This window comes from Microcaecilia unicolor, chromosome 13 (genome assembly GCF_901765095.1).
Source record: "Microcaecilia unicolor chromosome 13, aMicUni1.1, whole genome shotgun sequence".
NCBI classification, from domain to species: Eukaryota; Metazoa; Chordata; class Amphibia; order Gymnophiona; family Siphonopidae; genus Microcaecilia; species Microcaecilia unicolor.
This window is the reverse complement of record NC_044043.1, coordinates 83,108,810-83,126,494: the sequence shown is the minus strand read 5'-3', so window position 1 is coordinate 83,126,494 and position 17,685 is coordinate 83,108,810. Positions and strand designations below refer to the sequence as shown.

General features: G+C 48.1%; 1 protein-coding gene across 2 annotated transcripts in view; it reads right to left on the bottom strand.

The window, feature by feature from the left end:
- Window positions 1-17,685, bottom strand: part of ESPN (espin) — a 163,526-nt gene that overhangs the window by 114,076 nt on the left and 31,765 nt on the right. The window contains exons 3-5 of one of the 2 annotated variants that reach the window (XM_030186135.1): window positions 6,413-6,599; window positions 3,549-3,731; window positions 486-617 (exon numbers count right to left, since the gene is read on the bottom strand). In XM_030186135.1, coding sequence (XP_030041995.1) covers window positions 486-617; window positions 3,549-3,731; window positions 6,413-6,599 — 502 coding nt within the window. The remainder of the gene's footprint in view (window positions 1-485; window positions 618-3,548; window positions 3,732-6,412; window positions 6,600-17,685) is intronic. The other variant, XM_030186136.1, reaches the window with a different exon arrangement.

Genomic DNA, 17,685 nt, shown 5'->3' with positions numbered 1-17,685 from the left:
TGGCTACCGCGTGGTTCTTGCATTAATTTCATTTTTTGGCGCAGGTCCGATACACGCATCCGAAAAATCATTTTTATTTTTGGACACGCGCCAAGTGGCATTTGATGCGCGTAGGTTAGTACCACCCAGTTACCGCGTGAGACTTTACCGCTAGGTCAATGACTGGCGGTAAGGTCTCTGACCCAGAATGGACATGCAGTTCCATTTTTTGGCAAAAAAATTTTTAAAAAGGCATTTTTTGTAGGTGCGCTGAAAAATAATTCTGCGCATGCCCAAAACACACATCTACACTAGAGCAGGCCATTTTCAGTGCACCTTAGTAAAAAGGACCCCTAAGTGTCAGCTTGGGGGGGGGAGGGTTATTTCTCTAGTAGAGACACTGTAAACATGGTTCATTTATTTTTTTTTTTTGCACTTATAGAAAGGTATAAATCTGGAAATTTATACTGATCTAAAGTTGCACAAATCTGCATGCTCAGTTATACCATGTTCTCGACGGTGTGAAGATACTTAGCGCAATGACTGTGCCCGTTGTATTCTGCCAGGTCTGCAGCAGTATAGCCATCGCAATCCTGGGTTCCCAGCTTCACACCGTTCACCACCAGGATCTGGCAGCACTGAAACAGAGAGTCACCCAGGCAAGTTCAGCATCCAGAATCAGAGCAGCTGTTCAATCATATGTTAGAGAAAAGATCTATCCCTAATCAAGTATAGTTTCCATGCTCAGAGACTCCATGTTAAAAGCAGGGGCGTATCTGGACTCGGGCGGTAGGGGGGGGCCAGAGCCAGAGGGAGGGGGCACATTTTAGCCCCCCCCCCCCCTCGGCGCCACCGATCCCCCCCCCCCCGCCATTTCCGGACCCCCCCCTCGCCACCAATGACACCCTCCCCCGCTGCTGTCACTTACCTTTGCTGGCGGGGGACCCCAACCCCCCGCCAGCCGAGGTCCTCTCTTCCATGCAGGCTGCGCCGCTGCAAGTTTCAACGCTTCTTGTTCTTCTGAGTCTGACGTCCTGCACGTACAACGCGCAGGACGTCAGACTGAATTCCAAATTCTGAGTCTGACGTTCTGCACGTTGTACGTGCAGGACGTCAGACTCAGAAGAACAGGAAGCGTTGAAACTTGCATCCTGCACGGAAGATAGGACTTCGGCTGGCGGGGGCTTGGGGTCCCCCGCCAGCAAAGATCGGCGACGGGTTGGTGGCAGGCGGGAGGGGGAGGTGGAGAGGGTCTGTTGTAGGGGGGTCCAGGGCGAAATCTGCGGGGGCCCAGGCCCCTGTGGCCCCACGCAGATACGCCCCTGGTTAAAAGGACAACATTGTGCATACATGTTGTACTTTGGGAGAGATGGAGTACAAGGAGAAGGGGAAAGCAAAATAAAATGATAGGGATACCCTAATATCATAACTAGGGGAGCTTCTGCATTGGAGTCAGGTGATTGGAAGCTCAGATCTTGAGCTACTTGACAACAATAGGCTGCATGACTCCAAAAGGGTACAGCAAGTGTTGAACCATTACAAATGGTGTCAGCAGTGGGATCCTGGGGCTAGCTCTGCACATAGACATGGACATTTTTGTGAAATACCAAATGGAAGGAAACAAGCAGATAAACAGAATGAACATCTAATAGTTTTGGGCAGGATGCTGCAGCTTTAGCTAGTGGAAGAATTCTCTTTTGATCTTCCGTATTCAAATCCCAATATCAATGCATGGATAAATTGAGTAATCATTTTCTAATTATTCAAAAGTTGTTACATTAGTAGAGGGCTGGTTTAGCAAAGAAACAATTTCAAAGATAAAAGATAAAAATCTGTGAATGTTCTCACGCATTAACTGGTGGCAACTTTTATCCAATCACTAGATGGATCATGCAGGTCTTTATATGATGACATTTACTATGGGGTCCTTTTACTTAGGTGCACCGAAAAATGGCCTGCGCTGGTGTAGACGCACGTATTGGATGCGCGCAGGTTCATTTTTCACCACACCTGCAAAAAAGGCCTTTTGGGGGGGGGGGGGGGGGGCAAAAAAACAGACGTGTGGCAAAGTGAAAATTGATGTGCGTCCATTTTGGGCCTGAGACCTTACCGCCACCCATTGACTTAGCGGTAAGGTCTCACGTGTTAACCGGGCGGTAATCATCAGCGTTGATACAATGCCGATTACCGCCCAGTTAGTGCCTATTGGATGCGCGTACAAAATGAAATTACCACCCGGGCCATGCAGTAGTTCCAAACTGGCGTACGTTGGGCACGCATAGGCCCCTATGCAGCTTAGAAAATGGGCCTCTACGTTATGGGGCAATTTTCAGACTGCCTGCTTTGAGATAATGATTATGGTTACATTATGCCAGCGGAGTAGCCAAGGTGGGCTTGGGTGGGCCCAGGCCCACACACTTTCGGCTCAGGCTCACCCAGTATCAGCACACCTATGATGTGGCTGGAATGGATCCCCAAGTCCCACCAGCCGAAAACTCTCAACAACTGTCCCTCCTTGCATACCTTTTAAATAGCAGATCTTTGCCTGCAGTGAGCAGCGACTGATACATAATGCCTGCCCTGGCCCTTCTCTCTGATGTATTCCCACCTATGCGGAAACAGGAAGTTACATCAGCGGGAAGGCTGTGGGGCCAACATGAGCAGTGTGTATTAGTTGCTGCTCGCTGTCGGTGAAAATCTGCTATTTAAAAGGTAGGCAGGGGAGGGGGAATGTTTGAGAGACCATATGGCATGCAGGCGAGAGAGGGAGAGACCAAATCGCTTGTGGGACAAGGCGGAGTTCTTCTGCCCACCCATCTTGGGCTCAGGCCCATCCAAAATTGGGTGTCTGGCTACGCCCCTGGCCCACATACATTTGCACCTGACTTCTTTGCAGAAAGATTTTCTGTGGAAATCCATCTAGGCCAATGGGTCCCAAACCTGTCCTAGGGAACCCCCAGCCTGTCCGGTTTTCACAGTGGCGTTCCTAGGGGGGCTGACACCCGGGGCAGATCACCGATGTGCCCCGCCCCCCGGGTGCAGCACGACCCCCTGACCCCCCTGGCGAAAGGACAACCCCCCCCCCCCCCGTGAAAAAAACCCCCGCCTAGGTGCACGCCGCTGGGGGGGTGCTGCGCGCGCCTGTCCGTCGTTCGTTCCATGCTCTCTGCCCCCAACAGGAAGTAACCTGTTCTGGGGCAGAGGGAGCATGGAACGAACGACGGACAGGCACGCGTGGCGTGCACCCGGGGCGGACCGCCCCCACCCCCTAGGAACGCCACTGGGTTTTCAGAATATTCACAATGAACACGTATGAGATAAATGTGTGTGACATGGAGGCAGTGCATACAGATCTCTCTTAAATATTCATTACGGATATCCTGAAAACCTGACAGGTTGGGGGTGGGGTCCCAGGTTTAGAAACCACAGATCTAGATTTCACATTTTCTGATCCCACACAAAATATGCCCCCTGGAATGCCTCCCCTAAATATGTATATGCATAAAAGCAAACCATACACTTTTTGAAGTACTGAAGACGGCAAACAAAAATCAATGAGAGCGGGTTACCTCCAGCTCTCCATTCTCCGCAGCGTCGTGCAGTGGGGTCCCACCCCACTTATCTGTGCTGATCTCCCCTCCGTGAAGTAGGAGCCAGCTGAGAACTTTGGCATGACCCTGACTGGCTGCAAAATGCATGGCTGTGGCTCCGTCCTGGTCCTGGTCAGAGAGGCTGACATCCGTAAAACTCATCTGCAAAAGAAGGAAAGGGGGGGGGGGGGGAGAGGGAAGAGCGAAGTCTCAGTCTGGAGTTTGCTTGGCAATGGACAGATGAGAGATGAGACCCTGGAAGGACTACAAGAGGCGGTGAGGTGCATTTACTTACCATATACTGTCTGCAAGCCTGAAAGCTATAGCAGGGAGGTGTGGCCTAATGATTAGTGCAGTGGGCTTTGATCCTGGCAACCTGGGTTTGATTCCCACTGCAGCTCCTTGTGACCTTGGCAAGTCACTTAACTCTCCATTGACCCCCGTACAAATAAGTACCTGTATATACTATGTAAACCGCTTTGAATGTAGTTGCAAAAACCACAGAAAGGCAGTATATCAAGTCCCCTTTCCCTATTGGAGATTCTACATGGAATGTTGCTAGTGGAGGAGTAGCCTTGTGGCTAGTGCAGCAGACTTTGATCCTGGCAACCTGGGTTCAGTTCCCACTGCAGCTCCTTGTGACCTTGGGCAACTCACTTAAGCCTCCACTGCCCCAGGCACAAAAACCTTAGATTGTGAGCCCCCTAGGGACAGAGAAAGTACCTGCATATGTGTACAGCACTGAGTACATCTAGTAGCGCTACAGAAATGATCAGCAGTAGTAAGCAGTGTACATTCAGGTACAGTACATATTTTTCTCTCCCTGGAGGGCTTCCAATCTGAGTATATACCCGAGGCAATGGAGAGTTAAGTGACTTGCCCAAGATCACAAGAAACTGCAGTGGGATTTGAACCGGGCTTCCCTGGGCTTCAGTCCACCGCTCTAACCATTAAGCTTCTTTCTTACTCCTCTGCAGTAGAACATTCCTCAGTATCTCATAACACAGAAGTTAACATACAGGGCTGGGAAGCTTCAGACCCTGAGACTGTTCCCTTATCTCACACTCACTGAATCTGCCCGTTTGTCCAGAAATCTGGACAAACGGGCAGGTTGCTAGCCTCCCCTTACTTACTAGTGCCCTGGTGGTCTAGTGACTTCTTCCTCCTTCGGGGCAGGAAAGAGCCCCCTCTTTCCTGCCCGGAGCGCTGCCCTGCATGCATCCTTCGTGTTGCTCAGCTCTGCGCCGATTCAAAATGGCCGCCGAGAGTTGACGTGACCTCGCGAGACTTCAACTCTCGCCGGCCATTTTGAATCGGCGCTGAGATCACCAACAGGAAGGATGCATGCAGGGCAGCGCTCCGGGCAGGAAAGAGGGGGGCTCTTTCCTGCCCCGAAGAGGTCACTAGACCACCAGGGCAGTAGTAAGGTAAGGGGAGGGGGGTGACGGGGGAGGGGAAAATGTGACAGGGGCGGAGCGAGGGCATGACAGGGAGCGGGGTGGGGTGTGTGGTGGGGCAGGGCATGTGTCCTCCTTTTTGGGGGACAAAATATGGTAACCCTATCCAAAACCCACCAAAAACCTACTGTACCTACATATAAGTGACACCTGCAGACAAAAGGGCTATTGTAGTGGAGTACAGTAGGGTTTGGGTGAGATCACCATCAAACATATAAATGGCAAGAGGCGTACTCACTCGCAAATGCGCAGTAGAGACCCTCTCTGTCCCGCCCCCGCGTCAATGCGTGATGACGGGGGCGTGACAGAGAGGGAACCTGCGCACCTGCGAGTGAGGGAACCGCCGTCATCACCGCTCCCCCCCCCAGGGTTACCGCTACTGCTCCCCCCACCCACCCGGAGTCGCCGCCGCCACCCACCCTCCACCCGGCCCGGGTACCTGGCTTCACTATTCAAACCGGCGGAACACAGCACACAGCTCATCTGAGCTGCCGTCGGCCTTCTTTACCTGCCTGTGTCCCGCCCTCGCCGACGTTACGTCACACGAGGGCGGAACACACGCAGAGAAGAAGGAAGGCCGACGGCAGCTCAGATGAGCTGTGTGCTGCGTTCCGGCGGTTTGAATAGTGAAGCCACGTACCCGGCCCGGGTGGAGGGGTGGCGGAGGGGACTCGGGGGGGGGGCGGCGGCGGCGACCTATCCGGGGGGGGGGGCTTTTCAACCCCCCCCCCTTCCTTTACTAGCCCGTTTTTATGGGCTCAACGGCTAGTAAAACATAAGGGGGTAACGGTGAGATGTGTACCTGGAACCCTTTATGTAAAGTCCACTACAGTGCCCCACTGCTCTGCTGGGATGTCTATGTGGCAAGTTTACTAGGAATGCTGCCCCCCCCCCAAATACATCCCAATGGCTTGTCTTTGTGAGTCTTTCCCTTGGATTTTTTTTTTTGTCCGAAAATGGTCCAAAAAGATAGATACACAGCACAAAAACATCTAACAAATGACCATTTTCAAAACAAAAAAGTTGGAAAATGGCCGCATTCACTACTGGATTTTTGGATGTTTTTCGCAAAATGCCCAAAATTGGACGTCATATCGAAAATAGTCTTTTATTGAGGATGCATTTTGAATTGGCTATTGATGGTATATTTATGTGTGTTAATTATAATGCATTCTTCTCTTTTAATATGTTCACCAACCTTATGGCTTTTGATCTAGCTAGAATATCAAAATTTAATAAATACAATAAATAGAAAAAAAAAGTCAGTGGCAATTCAAGGGCAGTAGGTGAGCTGTTCCCAAACAGTAACTGATTATACTGCCACTGTGGAGTACATGAAAATCCAATCACTGATAGATCTAGGGTTAATAGAAGGACCATACTCACCAGCCACACTATGACTGTACTATGCCCCATCTGGGCTGCTGCGTGTAGGGGTGTCATTCCATCATTGGCTCGGAGGTGGGGGTCTGCTTCACAGTCTTTCACTAAATACTGTATTACCTCCAGATGTCCTTCTTGGCAGGACAGGTAGAGGGGTGTGGCACCGTTCACAGTCTGAGAATTGACAGCACTGCAAAACAAAGCCAAGAGTCAACACACAGTTCATACTCGAAATCTGCCTGTCACTCGTCTACATAAGGCTCTTGAAGCTGGTGCTCTTATTGTCAGAAATGAAACGGGCGCTAGCAAGGTTTTCCTCGAAGTGTGTATGTTTGAGAGAGTGTGTGTGAGAGTGAGTGTGTGTGAGAGAGAGAGTGAATGTGCGAGGGTGTGTGTGTGTGTGTGTGACAGAAAGAGATTGAGACTAGGTGCGAGTGTGTGTGTGAGAATGAGAGTGTGTGCCAGGGTCCCCCCTCCCCCTGCCAGGGTCCCTCCCCCCTCCCTCCCAGTTTCAGGGTCCCACCTTCCTCCTCTCCCCCCCCCCCCCGCAGCCACCCATGTTCAATGACCCTGCTCTCTCACTTGCCCCTCCTTCATCCACCCAGGTTGTGTAACCAATTCTTCGGGGCAGGCAGGAAAGATACCCCGTTCTGCCTGCCTGCTGCTGGCGCTGAGACGCTCCCCCGCTGCCGGATCGCTGTTCAAAATGGCTGCCGAGACTTCTGCTGAAGTCTTGGAGGCCGTCCTTGTAAGTATCGGCGGCCATTTTGAACAGCGATCCGGCAGTGGGGGAGCGTCAGCACCAGCATCAGCAGTGGGCAGGCAGGACCGTGGATCTTTCCTGCCTGCCCCAAAGAATTGGTTACACAACCTGGGTGGATGAAGGAGGGGCAGGTGAGAGAGCAGGGTCACTGGACATGGGTGGCTGCAGGGGGGGAAGGGGGAGAGGAGGGTCACAGGACATGAGTGGCTAGAGGGGGAGCAGGGGAGAGGAGGGTCATTGTTTGATGCGCCACCGCCGCCGCTCCCTGCCACTTGCTCAGCTGTGAGTGACGTCAGCCTGGCTACTGAGCCTAGTTCAGCAACTCCGAAGGCGCCACAGACACAGGCAGGCACATTGGAACGTTGGTGGTGAGAATTATTATATAGGATTTCACTATGTGGACTTTGCAGGATTTATCAAAGGCAGAGGAAGATCCTTTTCATTGAAAGAGCTGAACAAAGCAATTACTGGGCCCACCTGTGACTTTTCTAATTTTTGGTGATGTGTTGGGCAAAAGTGTGGTGGGGCCATGGACCAGTTGTCCACCTATGTTTTCAAGATATTCATAATGTGTATGAAATTTCACTTTGAATGTTATCCCAGAGAGAGTTTATTTGCACATATGTAAACCAGAAGATGGTGGCAAATCTTTTTTCTGAATGAAAATATGCACCCACTTGTGAAAATTCTGAAATATGCATATTGTTCCAAATCCCTCCTCCAGGAATCTCCCCCCCATAACAGGTAACATACATGAAAATACTTGAAATATTGTGTTCAGTTTTGGAGGCCGTATCTTGCTAAAGATGTAAAAAGACGAAGCGGTGCAAAGAAAAGCTACGAAAATGGTATGGGATTTACGTTGCAAACCGTACAAGGAGAGACTTGTCGACCTGAACATGTATACCTTGAAGGAAAGGAGAAACAGGGGTGACGTGATACAGACGTTCAAATATTTGAAAGGTATTAATCCGCAAATAAACCTTTTCCGGAGACGGGAAGGCGGTAGAACTAGAGGACATGAATTGAGGTTGAAAGTGGGGGGCAGACTCAGGACTAATGTCAGGAAGTGTTTTTTTTTCATGGAGAGGGTGGTGGATACATGGAATGCCCTCCCGCAGGAGGTGGTGGAGATGAAAACTGTAATGGAATTCAAACACGCGTGGGATAAACACAAAGGAATCCTGTTTAGAAGGAATTGATCCACGGAACCTTAGCGGAGATTGGGTGGCAACACCGGTTATTGGGAAGCAAAAGCAGTGCTGGGCAGACTTCTACGGTCTGTGCCCTGAGAATGGCAAGGACAAATCAAACTTGGGTATACATATAAAGTATCACATACCATGTAAAATAAGTTTATCTTTTTGGGCAGACTGGATGGACCGTTCAGGTCTTTATCTGCCGTCATTTACTATGTTACTCTTTGGGGTTCTACATGGAATGTTGCTACTAATTGGGATTCCGTAATCTTGTAACTCTTTAGGATTCCAGAATCTTCAAAACTTTTAGTACAAGAACAATGCTGAGCAGACTTCTACGGTCTGTGCCCTGAGAAAGGCAAGGACAAACCATATAAAGTATCACATACCATGTAAATGAGTTTATCTTATTGGGCAGACTGGAAGGACCGTACAAGGTCTTTATCTGCCGTCATTTACTATGTTACTATGAAATGGTAGTGCCTGTGTACTTTTACCTGCATAGAGGATGGGCATTTCTACAACTAAAACACTGTTTTACCCATGGGAAAGAACTTTGAAAATTGCCCTCACAATTGCTTTAAAAGTCCAACAGAAATCAGCATCACTGGGGCCAACTCAGGTCTTTCATTTCCCAGGTGGGAAACAGCTGTCATAGCTCCTTAGAGGGAAGGGAGAAAGAGTCCACGTCATGTATTTATTTTTTACATTTGTACCCCGCGCTTTCCCACTCATGGCAGGCTCAATGCGGCTTACATATACAGGTACTTATTTGTACCTGGGCAATGGAGGGTTAAGTGACTTGCCCAGAGTCCCACTAGCAACATTCCATGTAGAAGTCGGCCCTTGCAGATCACCAATGTGGCCGCGCAGGCTTCTGCTTCTGTGAGTCTGACGTCCTGCACATACGTGCAGGACGTCAGACTCACAGAAACAGAAGCCTGCGCAGCCTTGCTAGTGGAATAGCAACGTTCCATGTAGAATCTCCAGTAGTAGCAACATTCCATGTAGAATCTCCAATAGTATCTATTTTATTTTTGTTACATTTGTACCCTGCGCTTTCCCACTCATAGCAGGTTCAATGCGGCTCACATAGTAGTAGAATTGCAAAGTATAATGCAGAGAGAAACAGGCTAAGCTTAGCAGAGTAATGGGGATGTGTGGATAGGTAATATTATATTTTTATTTTAGTTACATTTGTACCCCGCGCTTTCCCACTCATGGCAGGCTCAATGCGGCTTACATATACAGGTACTTATTTGTACCTGGGGCAATGGAGGGTTAAGTGACTTGCCCAGAGTCACAAGGAGCTGCTTGTGCCTGAAGTGGGAATCGAACTCAGGAGAAACAAGGGTGATATGATACAGACGTTCAAATATTTGAAAGCTATTAATCCGCAAATGAACCTTTTCCGGAGATGGGAAGATGGTAGAACGAGAGGACATGAAATGAGATTGAAGGGGGCAGACTCAAGAAAAATGTCAGGAAGTATTTTTTCACGGAGAGAGTAGTGGATGCTTGGAATGCCCTCCCGCGAGAGGTGGTGGAAATGAAAACGGTAACGGAATTCAAACATGCGTGGGATAAGCATAAAGGAATCCTGTGCCGACTTATACGGTCTGTGCCAGAGCCGGTGGTTGGGAGGAGGGGCTGGTGGTTGGGAGGCGGGGATAGTGCTGGGCAGACTTATACGGTCTGTGCCCTGAAGAGCATAGGTACAAATCAAAGTAGGGTATACACAAAAAGCAGCAAATATGAGTTATCTTGTTGGGCAGACTGGATGGACCGTGCAGGTCTTTTTCTGCCGTCATCTACTATGTTACTATGTTCTTCAGTTCCCCAGGACCAGAGTCCACCACCCTAACCACTAGGCCACTCCTAGGGAGAGGGGTTGGAGGAGGTAGGAGGAGATGTTAGTATTAGGCTAGATTGAGATAATCAGGGATGGGGTAAGGATAAGCATAGGGAAGGTTGGAGGAGGCATGGTCTAAGTCATTGCCGTCATCTGGTAGCACCATTTATGGGGCAATTCTTTAACTGGGTGCCACAGTTAGGGGTCTAGAGGCAGCACATTGAGTTTAAATGCTATAAAAGGACACCAAGATTCCGCTATACAATATTAGAGGAAATCGCCATTTACACGCTTACGGTTATGTGCCTCCACTTACGCCATGTCAAAAGCAGATGTAAATGTACACACTTAATTGTAGCATTTTAGTGCATAACACCATATTCTGTAAGCAGTGACGATCCTAGGTCGGCTGCCACCCGGGGCGGATCGCCGATGCGCACCCCCCCCTGACGAAATGACACCCCCCGGTGCATCAAACCCCCCCCCAGGTGCATTTTTAGCTGCTGGGAGCAGCCGTGCGGCTCTCGGCTCCGCTGGCTCCCTGCTCCCTCTGCCCCGGAACAGGAAGTAACCTGTTCCGGGGCAAATGAAGCAGGGAACCAGTGGAGCCGACAGGCGCGCGGCACATCCCCCCCCCCCCCCAACAGCGTGCACCTAGGGCGGACCGCCTCCACCGCCCCACCCTTGGTACGCCACTGTCTGTAAGTTACAAACGTTAAGGCTTACACTTCCTTTCGAGAATACTGTATTATGCACTAAAATGCCGCAGTTAGGTGCATTTACACCTGCTACTGACAAAGCACTCGTGCTCTACCCAAGTGTACGATCCCCTTGCATTTACGCATTAGAAAAGAAAATGTTTCACTCAATGAGGAAACTCAAACGAGTGAAACCTTTTTTCCCCGAGGGAAATATTTCGCAACTTGGTACAATCCATAGTACTAAGCCATCTACACTACTGTAATGGAATCTATGCGGGATGTAAAGAACAAATCATTAAGAAACTCCAAACTGCTCAAAACACAGCAGCCAGGCTTATATTCGGAAAAACAAGATTCAAAAGCGCCAAACTTCTACCAGAAAACCTACACTGGCTCCCAATCAAAGAACGTATTGCGTTCAAAATCTGCACCCTGGTTCATAAAATCATCTACGGCAATGGCCCGGGATACATGACAGACCTCATAGACCTACCAACCAGAAACACAACTAGATCAACCACGAACATATCTAAATCTCCACCACCCGATCTACAAAGGACTCAAATACAAATCAACTTACGCATCCAGCTTCTCATACATAAGCACGCAACTATGGAACACATTACCAATCGCCGTGAAAACAACATACGATCACCTAAACTTCCGGAAACTCCTAAAGACTAACGTGTTCGAAAAAGCATATCCCAACGATCCAACCTGAATGCCTCATCCCTGCAACTCAACACAACAATATAAAAGCTCATACTGGACATAACCCAACTCTCCCTCCTCCTTAAACCCAATATGTCTACCACACTGATCATTACTCACTTTGTATTTGTTTCATATTGGTATTGGCGATCGCCTCTACTGTACTATGTAAGCGACATTGAGCCTGCAAATAGGTGGGAAAATGTGGGCTACAAATGCAACAAATAAATAAATATATATGGCCCACATTCAGTAAATTCTGCTCAAATTTAGGCGTTGGAAAAAATTGGCACTATGCACAAGTCTATAAACAGCATGTGCCCTTTAGAGAATCATGCTTAATACCAATTCCCGCAGTATTTGCCAAGTTTAACTTCTTGGGGTTTCCAGCTCAATTTTGGTCTTCTATTTCTAATTTTATTTATTTATTTAGATCTTGCTCACACCTTTTTCAGTAGCAGCTCAAGGTGAGTTACATTCAGGTACACTGGACATTTCTCTGTCCCAGGAGGGCTCACAATCTTAAGTTTGTACCTGAGAGAATGGAGGGTTAAGTGACTTGCCCAAGATCACAAGGAGCAGCAGTGGGATTTGAACAGGCCACCTTTGGATTGCAAGAGCAGTGCTCTAACCACTAGGCCACTCCTCCACTGATCTCTTGTACTGTATTTTTTTTTTTTTTAGTTACATTTGTACCCCGCGCTTTCCCACTCATGGCAGGCTCAATGCGGCTTACAGGTATTTGTACCTGGGGCAATGGAGGGTTAAGTGACTTGCCCAGAGTCACAAGGAGCTGTGCCTGAAGTGGGAATCGAACTCAGTTCCTCAGTTCCCCATGACCAGAGTCCACCACCCTAACCACTAGGCCACTCCTCCACTGTTGCTACTATTTAAGATTCTACACATGAAATGTTGTTATTCCACTAGCAACATTCCATGTAGAAGTCGGCCCTTGCAGATCACCAATGTGGCCGCGCAGGCTTCTGCTTCTGTGAGTCTGACGTCCTGCACGTACGTGCAGGACGTCAGACTCACAGAAACAGAAGCCTGTGCAGCCTTCTACATGGAATGTAGCTAGTGGAATAGCAACATTCCATGTAGAATCTCAACAGTAGCAACATTCCATGTAGAATCTCCAATAGTATCTATTTTATTTTTGTTACATTTGTACCCTGCGCTTTCCCACTCATGGCAGGCTCAATGCGGCTTACATGGGGCAATGGGAGGGTTAAGTGATTGCCCAGAGTCACAAGGAGCTGCCTGTGCCTGAAGTGGGAATCTAACTCAGTTCCTCAGTTCCCCAGGACCAAAGTCCACCACCCTAACCACTAGGCCACTCCTCCACTGTTGCTACTATTTGAGATTCTACATGGAATGTTGCTATTCCACTAGCAACATTCCATGTAGAAGTCGGCCCTTGCAGATCACCAATGCGGTCGCGGAGGCTTCTACATGGAATGTTGCTAGTGGAATAGCAACATTCCATGTAGAATCTCCAATAGTAGCAACATTCCATTTAGAATCTCCAATAGTATCTATTTTATTTTTGTTACATTTGTACCCTGCGCTTTCCCACTCATGGCAGGCTCAATGCGGCTTACATGGGGCAATGGAGGGTTAAGTGACTTGCCCAGAGTCACAAGGAGCTGCCTGTGCCTGAAGTGGGAATCGAACTCAGTTCCTCCGTTCTCCATGACCAGAGTCCACCACCCTAACCACTAGGCCACTCCTCCACATTTAGTGAAGGTCTGTCTATGTTTTATTTATTTGTTGCATTTGTATCCCACATTTTCCCACCTATTTTCAGGCTCAATGTGGCTTACATAGTACCGTCAAGACATTTGCCCAGTCGGTTGATAGCAAATACAAAGTTGTATAGTGATCGAATGAGGTATATGTGGAGGGTCGGAAGGGATGAAGATTGTGTGTTTTCCAGTACGATCATTAGGCATTGCTGTATGAAGAAGTCATTTACATTTGTCTTATGTGTGGTAGTAATGGGGGGTAGGGAAATTGGGAGGGGAACAGGGAGGAAAGGGGATCGGGGGGGGGCGGGGTCCCCTCCTTAATTTCTGCCCTGGGTCCCTGCATGTCTAAAACCAGCCCTCACACATACTGCTTAGAATATCAAAAGGAGCTGCATTGAGAATTGTCCCGTTCTAAGTCACAGTCTATTTGCTGATGCAAATATGCAAACTTTTCCCACTAAAATACTTTTTCACAGATACAGCTTTCAAACAAACATGGCATACAGCGGCAGACAAAATCCATTCTTTCCATTTTCTTTTCCTGCTACAATGTTGCAAGTCTTACTTATCTGAAACTACTTTTACTTCCCCTCTGCTGAGGGATCCTTTTGTGCTTTCTTGAATTCTGAGACCCATTACTGATCTTGTCTTTGACTAGAGCAGGGACTGCCAATTCAGTTCACCCTTAACACAGTGCAGAAAAATGGATTTACCAGTAATTCCATGGTGCTCCACAAGATGGCAATGCAGGATTACCTGATAGCTATTAAACTAAGATTTTGCAATACATATTTATTAATTTAGATTTTGCTCATGCCTTTTTCAGTAGTAGCTCAAGGCGAGTTACATTTTTTTTTTTGTTACATTTGTACCCCACGCTTTCCCACTCATGGCAGGCTCAATGCGGCTTACATATACAGGTACTTATTTGTACCTGGGGCAATGGAGCTTTAAGTGACTTGCCCCGAGTCACAAGGAGCTGCCCGTGCCTGAAGTGGGAATCAAACTCAGTTCCCCAGGACCAGAGTCCACCACCCTAACCACTAGGCCACTCAGGTACTCTGGATATTTCTCTGTCCCAGGAGGGCTCACAATCTAAGTTTGTACCTGAGGCAATGGAGGGTTAAGTGACTTGCCCAAGATCACAAGGAGCAGCAGTGGGATTTGAACCAGCCACCTCTGGACTGCAAGACCAGTGCTCTAACCACTAGGCCACTCCTCCACTAGCAACATTCCATGTAGAATCTCAAATAGTAGCAACATTCCATGTAGAATCTCAAATAATATCAACAGAATCTCAAATAATTTATTTAGATTTTGCTCACACCTTTTTCAGTAGTAGCTCAAGGTGAGTTACATTCAGGTACTCTGGATATTTCTCTGTCTCAGGAGGACTCACAACCTAAGTTTGTACCTGAGGCAATGGAGGGTTAAGTGACTTGCCCAAGATCACAAGGAGCAGCAGTGGGATTTGAACCAGCCACCTCTGGATTGCAAGGCCAGTGCTCTAACCACTAGGCCACTCCTCCACTAACTGGAAGTTGGAAAAGGTTCACATCATGGCTGGATTTTAGGGGCAATGCCCTTCAGTTTATTATGCTCTGCCCAGCAGCATACGGTTAGTCCCTGCAATGTTCTAACTGGACCAATTCCCTTCAGAAGGGGAGTTAGGGTAGGGTATGGGTTTGTAAGTTAGTAAGTATTAAGTTAGTCCAATAAAAAAGGTATCGTCTTATTTTCTTTTCTAGGTTTTGTTTTATTTCTATTTATTATCTTTAACAGCACTCTAATGCCACACAGTGAGACACTATTCTAGTGGCATAGGCTACCCCGCCACCTGAAGCCTTGTCCAGCATTGTCTGCCCTTCTCTCTTCCCCCTCACATCCTGCATGCTCCTTTTAGTGAAATTGAGCAGTTTCACTAAAGAGTGTATAGGACGTGAAGGGAAGAGAAAGCAGGCCGGAGACCGGCACAGGAGAAGGCTTCAGCTGGCGAGGGTTGGGGACCCCCGCCAGCCAAGGTATTTGCTGCAGCAGTTGGGGGGGAGCAGTAGGTTGGAAGGGGGGGGGAGCAGCAGACCAAAATTGCCGCCCCCCACCTTGGGCTCTGGCCCTCTCCCACCGCGAGGTCTGGCCATGCCCCTGCCCTATTATGTAGGCATCTGGCTTCAAACTTTTCATTGGGTGTATCCTCAAGAAGGTGGGCATTTCCAAATGCATTCTCTTGGTTTATTGAGAAATGCCTTGCCCTTCAAGCTCTTCCTCCCATCCACTTCCCTCTTTCTGCTGTGAACTTGGGTAGAGAGGTAGAGCGTAGCAGAAAAAAAAAGCCATATGGATGATGAGGGCCATCCTAGAGGTCCATGGGCCACCACTGGCCCCCGGACCTTGTATTGAAGAACACTGCCCTGTCTATTCTCCAGCACTTAAAAGGACAATACTATAAATCGAGGCACCTGCATTTCGTGCCCCTTGTGTATACATAAAAACATAAGAATAGCCATCCTGGGTCAGACCAATGGTCCACCTAGCCCAGTATCCTGTTTCCAGCAATGGCCAATCCAGGTCACAAGTACCTGGCAGAAACCCAAATAGTAGAAACATTCCATGCTACTGATCCCAGGGCAAACAGTGGCTTCCCCATGTCTATCTCAATAGCACACTTTGGACTTTTCCTCCAGGAATTTGTCCAAAGCTTTTTTAAACCCAGATACGCTAACCACTGTTACTACATTCTCCAGAAAAGAGTTCTAGAGCTTAAATATTCATTGAATGAAAAACTATTTCTTCATATTTGTTCTAAAAGTATTTCCATGTAACTTCCTTGAGTGTCCCCTAGTCTTCGTACTTTTGGAAGGAGTAAAAAAAAAAAAAAAAATCGATTCACTTCTACTCGTTCTACACCACTCAGGATTTTGTAGACCTCAATCGTATCTCCCCTCATCCATCTCTTTTCCAATCTGAAGAGCCATAACCTTTTTAGCCTTTCCTCATATGAGAGGAGTTCCATCCCCTTAATCATTTTGGTTCCTTTTCTTTGAACCTTTTCTAATTCCGCCATACCTTTTTTGACCAGAACTGAATGCAATACTCAAGGTGAGATTGCACCATGGAGCAATACAGAGGCATTAGAGTATTTTCAGTCTTATTTACCATCCCTTTCCTAATAATTCCTAGCATTCTGCTTGCTTTTTTGGCCACCACCACACACTGAGCAGAAGATTTCAGTGCATTACGCCAAGATCTTTTTCTTGGGTCCCCAAGGTGGACCCTAGCATCAGATAACCATGATTCGGATTATCCTTCCCGATGTGCATCACTGCAGTTTATCTGCCATTTGGATGCCCAGTCTTCCAATTTCCTAAGGTCTTCCTGTAATTTTTCACAGTCCACATGTATTTTAACAACCTTGAATAGCTTTGTCTCATCTGCAAATATAATCACCTAACTCGTCGTTCCGATTTCCAGATCATTTATAAATATGTTAAACACCACTGGTCCCAGTACAGATTCCTGCGGCACTCCACTATTCTCAGAATGCTAGTACTTACAAAGGTTAACCTACGGATTCTATATAGGTTCCCCAAGGTTGGGCACCCAAATTTGGGTGTGTAGGGCAGATGCGCATGCAAATTAAGTACTTCATGAAGCATCAACATTCAATAACTGACATTACTTTGCAACAATATAATGTTATGCTCACATCTGCCCTAAGCGCTATTCTATAACATCTGTCCCTAAATCCAAAGGGGTGTGACTATGTGAAGAGCAGGAGGTGTTCCCAGAAGTTAGGTGCGATATTATATAATACTATAAATATGCACTTGAACTCTTGGCAGCCATTTTGAATCGGAGCCAGGAGCAAGAGAAGTCTACAGCCGCCCCGGGCAGGAAAGAGGGGGCTCTTTCCTGCCCTGAAGAGGTCGTTAGACCACCAGGGCACCACAGTAAGGTAGGGGATGGGAGGGGAGGATAGGACACCCCTGAGGCCCGCCCACCCCCGCCAGCCAGCCCGTTCGTCCGCAAATCCAGACAAACGGGCAGGCTGGAAAAACCCGCCTGGATAACCCAGCCATGTCCTCAAAAAGAGGATATGTCCAGGTAAATCCAGACGTATGGTAACCTTAAGGAAGGGCCACCACCCTTAACCATAAAATCAAGTCCTGTAAAGGAAGGCTGAAGAAGACAGAAAACACCTGAATCCCAGAAGCAGCCACACTCTAATGAGGAAGGCAGGCCTCTCCAATCAGGTACAAGGATAGGGACTGGAGGAAGAGTTCCTGCCATGTAAGAAGTGGTAGC